Source organism: Bactrocera latifrons, unplaced genomic scaffold (assembly GCF_001853355.1).
Source record: "Bactrocera latifrons isolate USDA-ARS-PBARC rearing strain unplaced genomic scaffold, ASM185335v1 scaffold_51, whole genome shotgun sequence".
Lineage (NCBI taxonomy): Eukaryota > Metazoa > Arthropoda > Insecta > Diptera > Tephritidae > Bactrocera > Bactrocera latifrons.
The window spans coordinates 1,051,950-1,061,489 of NW_017537168.1; the positions used below are offsets into that span (position 1 = coordinate 1,051,950).

Genomic DNA, 9,540 nt, shown 5'->3' on the forward strand with positions numbered 1-9,540 from the left:
ATACCTCTTCAAGCTATGAGAAATGTATATGTGAAGGATATTATAGTTTTGATAGAGCCGAAGTTAACAGTTTTTCAAAACTTTATTATTATTTTTATTTATTTTTTTATTTTCAATATTTTTTTTTAATAATTTAAACACCAAACATCTTCAAAAATTAACTTTCAAACACTCAAAACCCTAAATCGTGAAACCTACCGCTCGTTTGACTCTGCGATCCTCTCCCCCTATTTCACTTTCGTAATTGTCAATAAAAATTGCCGCCTGCCGGCAAGCGCTGTTATGCCGCATTTTTTATGATTTTCACATGCGTCCTCAATGAATGTCGCTCGTTAAACTCTGCGGTGCCAAAATGTGCGTGTAAATGTCTTTTCTCTGGCATTTTATTGCTTGTGCTCATAATTATGCATTCTTCTCAGTTGTTCTTTTGTATTGAGTCAGCTGATGTCACTAAGGCATTTTAAATTATAAAAATCAGTAATCTATTGCTTTATGGACTTTTATTAAGATTTTTCGCATAATCCACAAAATGATTAGATAAACTTTGACGTCAAAAATGCCGCTTCTCCGCAAAGCTTTAGAATACCTTTTTTTTTGATTGAGGGAGAAATTACGTTAGGTGATACAAGTAGCAAGAAGACACCAAGAAATTGGTTGAAAAGTGTAATGTAAAAAAAAGCAATCGATGTGTTGATCTCGACTGCTTGGAACCATTGTTATTCGAAAAAACTTCCCAAGTCGACATCACTTCGTCAAGAAGACCCTACGTTTTCGAGCCAAATTTTGTTTAGCGATGAAGCCCATTTCTGGCTCATTGGATATATAAACAAGCAAATTTGCGAATTTGGTACGAAGACCTGAAGAGTTTCAAGAGCTGCCATTTCATACAGAAAAAGCTCGATTTGCTGTGGCTTTCTGACCGGTGAAGTCATCGCTGCATATTTTTCAAAAATAATGCCGGTGAGAGCGTAACTGCGTAATGTTGACCGCTATGATAACCGAGCATATGGTGCCTGAAATTTAAACTCGTGATCTCAGCGACATTTGGTTTCCCACACAACGCATCAATCAATGGATTTATTAAGAGAACACTTCGGTGAGCAGATAATTTCACGTTGTGGGTTGCTGGATGAGCCTCCCAAGATCGTCTGATATCACACCGTTAGACTTTGCATTGTGGGGATATATAAAGACTAAAGCCTATGCGGATAATGCTGTGTCGTTTCAGAGCTTGGAGCAAAACATCGCGCGTTTTGTTCGCTTGTTACCAGCCGAAATGCTCGAACGAAACAGCGAAAATTGAACGTAGCCTCGGTCAAAATTTGAAAGAGATAATAATCAAATAATAAATGCCAAAGAATGTTTTTTCGATTGATAATAAACATACTCAATTGGTAGGGAACTCATATAAATATATAGACAATATATTTGCATATGTAATATACACAAATATGTCTCTGAGAGGAAACACCTCTTTTTTCTTGCTTTTCCATTGATTTCGTAGAACAATGAGACATGCTGCAGATTATTGAACCTTTGTTCCGCTTGCATCAATTTATAGCACATATGTGTGTGCATATAGTTTATTGATATACATATATACATATATGGTATGTTGAACTACATATGTATATGCTATATAGAATCTTTATTCTAACTTTCACAAATTTAAAATACCCGATAATCCATTGTGTCTGCTGAGAAAGGAATCGGGCAAACTTCAGTTTTGCGAAGGTCACTTTGTTGCAATAAAGAAATGCATAAAGAAATGCACAGCCCACACCCACATTTTCGCGCGCGGCTTACGCAAAACGGGATGTGTATTTCTCGGAAGGAAAGTGAAAGGAAAACAAAGCCGAACAAAAGATCGCCTAGAACGCAATTAAGTATGCTTATGCTGTGCAACTAACTGCAGGTATATGCGCTAGGTTTGCGCGAAATATTCGATATAGATCATTTATGAAGGCTTATGACCTGCAGTGCATGAAATAAGTAAGTGACACTTGTAACATAGTCTCCACAGTCTTTCGCAGTTTATACGCGTGTGCGGATCATTTACGTTTATTACTTTAAGAGTTTTTTTTAAAAGTACTTATAAATATTTTCAAACAATATAAACTAACCTATAATTATATAAATTACCTTACACGCGTTTCTACAATTAAAAAATGTCGGATCTACAATTTCGCTACCCCTATTTCAATCGGGGTTCGATTAGAATCTCACCAAACGATCCGGCATTCTTTAACTCGCTGAGTGCAAGAAATACTACTATAAGAGTAAATTTGCGTGAAGCACACGAGACGCGTGTGAGCAGTCTGACAACTGCCTTGACCGCGGCAAATGAAACTACCACCACCACTCCCACCAATGGGGGTGAAGACGATCAAACGCCCGCGGAAGACACCGATAATAACGCCCATCCAAACACAGATGCGGCATGCAGCGCAGATACTGCAAATCCAGCTGATCACACCGCCTTAAATACAGCTACACAACAACTAAATTCGCTAACGCTGCGCAATTCGGCTTTTGAATTAACTAGCGATCGCGATTTTGTGCCGAAAACCTCGCCTTTACTGCCGCGCTACCAGCGCAGCGCTCCTATAGATATCGCACCTCGCAGATATTTGTCAGTGCCACCAGACGCTCTACCAATGCCGAATTTCGACAATCCACGGCCGCGTAATAACGCACGCCGTTACTTGCCAGTACCGCCACATGCGCTCCCGTTGCCGAATTTTCCACCCAGACGTAATTAAACAAATTTCGTTTTTTTTTTTGTTTTTGAAGTAATTTATTTATTTATTGTATGTATGTTTTGAAGAGAAAACACAAAATTGTCTAAAATGCATTAATAAAAGCCTACCGAGCATAAGAACTCTAAAATTGTACTAATTTAAATTCATTGCACTAACAGTTGTGGGCTGCTAAAACACAGAGTTGCTAATTTTGGCGCTGAATTGGTGAGAGTGTTGACAAAATGGTTATTTGTGTGTGCTTTGTTTTAACAAAAAAATTCGAAACCCCAAAAGAATGTCGTCTAAAACGGTAAATTTTGGCTGGAAATGTGGTGATGTGTGTTTTGGGTTTTCAAATGGATTGCGTTGTGTGAACGGGGCATTATGTGCAGTGACAAGTGTGCGCTTATTATTATATTTTTTTAAAACAAATTTAAATCGAGTTACAAAAATAATAAAAATGGGCAAATATTTATATAAAACATGGAAGTACAAAATTACAGTATCGAGAAAAGAAAATAGCCCGAAAATCAGATTTGATGCTAAAATTTAAATGTGATTTTTTTGTAATGCGATATTCCAAACTAAACGATCGGAATAGCAAGGTAAGACATTTACCACATTTTTTCATCTACTGCTAGTAGACATATGATTTTTTAATATAATTGCAAAAAAAATATTTAAGTTTGAAATCCTTAAAAAGTTTTATAAAATTTATTTATTTATTTAAAAGAGAAATAATTATAAATAATCGTTCCACTTATAGATATAAAGCATAGGGCCTTCAGCTTCTTTATAAAATTTAATTGTTTGCAAATAATGCATTCAAAATGTAATTGCATTAGCATTATTTAATATTGTTATTATTTTTTTAAGCATGAAAATCGTTATTAAAAACAATTTTCATATTCCAAAATTATAATTTTTGAAAAAGCGAAAGGATTTGTATTTTGCAGCGTAAGACTTTTTTTATTATGCTCACTTATAATATGACCGAAATTTTAACACTATGCTCATGGTAATTAATTTAATAACACTAAACAATTGACACTCCATGCTTCATGTAATCAATTGGAATATTTTGATTTATTCCCACTCGTTTTCAAATGTTAAATTTGATTTCTATATATCTATGATTAATTTTTAATGAATCATGTGCCATTGAATATTAAAAACAAACACCGCCTAACAACCACACTATACAAATAACTATATAAGGAGTGAATTATAGCAACTTAAAAACTGGTACTCTACCAAAAAATTTATATTTATCGCTAGCGCTGTCAAAGTGCCTTCAAAACCACCGATTAAGTATAAAATATTTCATTCCATGCAAAGATCAAGAACTATACACCTACAAACAATAATTCCAACGAAACAAAAGAAAAAACTAAAAAAAAACATACGAAAAGTTTGTGACGCCGAATATTTTGGCTGTTTTAAAAATACTCACTTGCAATTTCACAGTCAAATCGACTCGTTGTCGTTCGTCACATATCGCACGCAGCGCCCATGCGCTGTACACAGCAGCAGTAACCACAGGAGCAATAAAGCACTGAAAGCATTCGAAAAAAGTCAGGTATAACAAGTGATTGCGCTAATTTATGCTCACGATCAGCATTTCTTTGTAGCAAACCTAGCATTTGCTGTGATTTCTGTATTGACAAATATTGTTTTTACTTTTATCAATTGCTTTCTTACATACATACATACATACATATGTACAAAAGCGTTGTGGATTTTTGAAAGATTTAAAAAATGCTCTGTATGTTTTTATGTGTTACACTCGTATATTATGTGGCCTTTTCATGCAGCTTACCCTGTAAGACTTATTGAATGGTTTCAAAAGTTTTTAAAAGCTGTCTTCGTTCCGCCAAGCCTCACTCTCAAGCGAATCGAGCAAAATACAACAGATGTTCAAACAAACCAGCAGTACTTGTGGTGCAACCCTGTTCTTTCTTTGTGTACATGTTTTTCGCTTTAAAAAAAAATTGGTGTAACGCTTTGGTTTTGTTTTCTAACTAAAAGGTGATCCATTTCGAGGTTCCCTATTAAAAAAAAAAACATAAACTTCAAATTTAATGAGGAATGTTTAGTATCATTGGAAAGAACATTCTTTGGTATTTATTTTTTTGAAGATTATCTCTTTCGAATGTTGACCAAGGCTACGCCTCAGGTAGTCCATCCATTGAGTCCAATTTACTTTGAATCGTTCGAGCATTTCAACTGGTAACAGGCGAAGTCGGATTATCCTCATAGACCTTAGACTTTCCCACAGAAAAAGCCTAACGGTGTGATATCTCAAAACGTGAAATTATCTGCTCTCCGATATGTTCTCTCAATAAATCCTTAGATTGATTCGGTGTGTGGGAAGTGGTGACGTCTTGTTGAGACCAAATGTCGCTGAGGTCACGAGCTTTAATTTCAGGCATAGTCGGGTATCATAGCGCGACAGCGGTCGCCATTGACGGTTACATGCTCACCGGCACTGGCGAGATCTGTCACGAAAGGCTATTGAAAAAGGTATCTCTACTAGGATCACCCGTTAAATAATTTTTTTTTCTAATTTGAGATTTTATAAAGTATTTTGGTATTTCTAATTTTCCTATATTTTAAATTTTACACACTTTTGCAAGTCATTTTTTTAATAAAATTTTTAAAATTTTTTTTTTAATTTTCTTTTTTAATTTTCTTTTTTAATTTTTTTAATATTTTTTTTAAATTTTTTTTTAAATTTTTTTTTAAATTTTTTATTTTATTTTTTATGTATATTTATTATATGTATTTTATTTAAATTTTTTTAAATATATTTTTGACTTTTTTGTATTCGAAAGTCATTTTTCAAATTAAATATTTTTATTTTATTTCTAATTTTTAAATTTGATTTAACTTTTATTTAAAATAGGCTTTTTTAATTTTAATTTTTTAATTTTAATTTAATTTTTTTTATTTATATTGTATATTATTTATATTTTTTTAAATTTTTATATTACATATTTTCTTCTTTTAATTTTATACTTTTTTTATTCCTAATTTAGACGCATCACAAAATGTATTTCTTAATTTTCTTATTTTCTTTTAAATTCGCTTCACTTTAAATTTATTTTCACATTTATGTAAATACATACAAACATTATTTTGTTTCTCTTTTAACGAAATGCAAAAAGAGCAAATACACACATACGTACAGTAAGTACTTTGCTATTTTTGAAAACGAAAACAGACGGACGGACGAACAGCGCTGAAAGCTGTCGAGTCTTGTGAAAAATTGCAGTGCTCAGTGGAAATTTGTGCGGCGCGGTAGACAAAAGTGCGAAAGAATAAATATTTTGTAGTTTGTCGGGGGCTCGCTGAGTTGGTTTCTTAGTGCTAAGGCAGAAGAAATTTAAAAAAATTCGCTCTATTTTTTGTTGTTTTTTTGTTTGACCAGAAGAAATATTTTTTAATTTTATTTTTAATAATACACACGCTCATACAAATGTACTTGACATAGTTTTTATTGAAAAAATAAATAAAATGAATAAAAAAGAAATGAAATAAATATTTATAAAATGTGAAAGCGATAAACAAAGTAGAAAAAAATTTAAATAAATACAAAATCAAACCGTGCCACCTTACTCAGCACATTATATACTTTAAAGCTGCTGACTTAAAAAAAAAATATTTTCGCGCAAAAGGTTAAAAAGAAATCTAGGCGAACGTCGTTAAAAAAATTCTGCAAAAATAACAAAAAAGTTAGCCACCTTATTAAATTGGTCGATTCACGCGTTTTCTATAAAAAAAAAAGTGGAAAAACTCGGTCTATCTGCACGTCTTACGCCACCGTCAGCATGTCCGCCGCCGCTCTGGGTTATTGGCCATCGCTAGCCACCACCACAAGACTTAATAACGATTGGGAAATGCTGGATGGCACCACCGCAGCCAGCAGCAGCTCTAGCACCACCAACAATCACCGCGTTTTTATTAATCGCGCTAGCAACAACAACAACAATTCAAATGTCGGCAATGGTTTTGTCACAAACGGCCAACAACTGTTGAGAAATTGTAGGTTTATTGCAGCAATGTAAGCTTCATATTTTTCTTCACCCAGCGAAATTGCATTTTATTTTAATTTTATGCTCCACTATTTTCACTTTCTCTGCTTTCTTTGTGTGCATAATGCTTTTATTGTCGTTTCTAACTACCTGAATTATTAAATATTTGTATTATTATTATTTTTTTAATTATTGCACTTATTTCACAATTTTTTATAAAATATTTTTTCCGTTATTTTATTTTTACTAAAACTTGGAATTATTAAGTAGTTATTTTAATGCCTAACATAATCTTTTATTTTTGCATTTGCAATATTTTAAGTGTCTCATTTTTAATTTTTATTTTTCTCTTGCTTTTATTTGTTTTTTAAATACTTTTTCATTATTGTCATTCTCTGGTTTCAATTTAAAATTTTTTTTTTGAACTAATTGAATTTTTTGTCAAATATTTTTTATTGAATCTTTTTTTAATTGAATTCTTTTTTATTGAATTTTTTTATCAAATATGTTTCATAGTCTTTTTCACAAATTTTTCATAATTTTTTATTGAAATTTTTTTTATCAAATAGTTTTTCATAACTTTTTTCACAAATTTTTCATAGTTTTTTTTAAAACTGTAATTGTAATTGGATTACTTTTTTTTTAATTTTTTATCAAATAGTTTTCACACATTTTCACATCTTTTTTATATTAAATTTTTATCAAATAGTTTTCACAAATTTTTCACACCTCTTTTGTTAAATTTTTATCAAGAATTTTTCATAACTTTTTTCACAAATTTTTCATAATTTTTTATGGAATGTTTTTTATCAAATATTTTTCATAACTTTTTCACAATTTTTTATTGAATTTTTTAATGAAATATTTTTTTTATAATATTTTTAAAAGCTTTTCAAACTATATTCCATTTACACAAAAAAAAGTTACATGAAAAATTTCAAGTTTTTATTTTTTCACAAAAATTCCAATATACTTAAATTTTTAGATTAGCAATTTTGTGATATAGACTTTAATTAGATTATAGACTTTTTGCACAGCCGAACTAATTAAGTATGTATATTAAGATTATAATCCAGAATTCTGTTTTTGCCTTTCGCACAGCCGTCTACTCGATGAACGAAAGGCTCGGTTAACGATCACCTGTTATATTTGCTTGTTTTCTTCATCCTGTATTTTATCTTATGATTCATCAGCTGATTGCTATTTTATCCATGCACACAACCAATATTACAGCCTGGACAACGACCCGCTCAGTTAAGCACATCCAAAATTTACAATGTGGACAAAAACCCAAAGAGTTGCATTCCAATTTCAACTCAATTTCTATTCGATTAAGAATTAATATAGTATAAGAAGATCTTTATTTTGTTTGGTAAGAGTCGGCTTATATCAATTCCAGCCAATTCGCTGGGTTCGTAAAATGTAAGACAACCAAAATGTTTTAACCTTAGTTTAGCGACAGCTTGACTGGAGGAGAAACTGTCTAGGCTTTTCCACCTCATCTTCCTCGTAGCAACATTGACAAGTTGCGTCCACCAAAATCTTTAGTCTCACCACATGAGTTCCAATGGACAGTATCCAGTTAGGACACCTATCATTGCGACGATGTGAGCCTTGCTAAGAGCTGGCATTTCAGTGAACGTTTTATGTCGGTTTTTCTGCTATTACAAGGCCCCATCCACATTTAAATTAACAGTAGTTTGATGCTACAGCTCGTGAGGTCATGTACTCCTTAACAAGCTTGTAGCTCCCTAACAGTATATAGCAGCTCGGCTATCTGAGTGGTTGTATACCTCACTAAAAGAAGCCGCACTTTGTAGAAGTATGTATATCTGCTGATACCTTAAAGCCTGCCACTTCTACTTGAAAGACGCTACATTGATTTGATAGTCTGAAACAAGAGTTGATTGAGAGTTCCCAACAGAAGGCTACCCCTTCAACATGCGTTTTGAGCTTGGAATCATTCGTGAAAAATTCAATTTAGTCAATTTAGTAAAATTGTATATGTTTGTATGCGCGGCTTCTAAGAAAACCCACAAAAAGTCACTATAGGTAGCAAACTCGCTACAAATCATATAAAATGCTACATAAATTTAACACAATTACCCACACAGTCACCATAAGCGCAGCTGCAACGCATTATTTTGCCAAATTTGCAACAAAAAATTGCAAAATTTCTATTAAAAATGCGCCAAATGTGAGACGAAGGAAACTAGATAAAAGCAAAATCCGCTAACTGACCCGCCCACCCGGATGCACGGCGCAAGCAAGCAAGTAGTGAGTCGGTTAATTTGACGGTTGACAATTCGCAGCGCAGCTGAGTGGGTGGCCGTCACAGCGAAGCAAAAGCAGCCATAAATGCTCAGCTGCAAATTACGCGTCATGCATGTGTGTGTGTCGCCGTGTGCCTATGTGAAAGTTATGTGTATTCGATAAGAGCATAACTAAGCGCAAAGAAATGCTTCTCTTTATATAAATATATAATAAAATATAATATCTTTTTTGGCCGTGCGTTTGCTTGTTGGTGCCAAAAGTATATTCGAATTTTCGGTGAAAATTGTGTAATATTCTTTCAGATTAAATAATCGAGCTGACTCGTGCATGGCTAATGCGATTATATGTACATATTACATTTGTACAAATCATCATCATTTGTTCTTATGCTAGTTGATCTGCGATTGTTTTTGTTATTTAAAGGCAAACAACCTTATACACATGCACTACAATTTATTTAATTGTCAACAACTTAAAAAAATTATATTTTT

The 9,540-nt window shown here is 32.7% G+C and overlaps 1 protein-coding gene across 4 annotated transcripts in view; it reads left to right on the forward strand.

The window, feature by feature from the left end:
- LOC108973956 (serine/threonine-protein kinase minibrain) overlaps positions 1–9,540 on the forward strand; it is a 64,977-nt gene that overhangs the window by 31,126 nt on the left and 24,311 nt on the right. Inside the window, exon 1 of one of the 4 annotated variants that reach the window (XM_018941504.1) lies at positions 1,990–2,754. The exons of 2 other annotated variants lie outside the window; for them this stretch is intronic. In XM_018941504.1, coding sequence (XP_018797049.1) covers positions 2,169–2,754 — 586 coding nt within the window. In that variant the 5' untranslated portion in view covers positions 1,990–2,168. Of the gene's footprint in view, positions 1–1,989; positions 2,755–5,991; positions 6,786–9,540 lie in introns of those variants that run through there. One more of the 4 variants, XM_018941505.1, reaches the window with a different exon arrangement.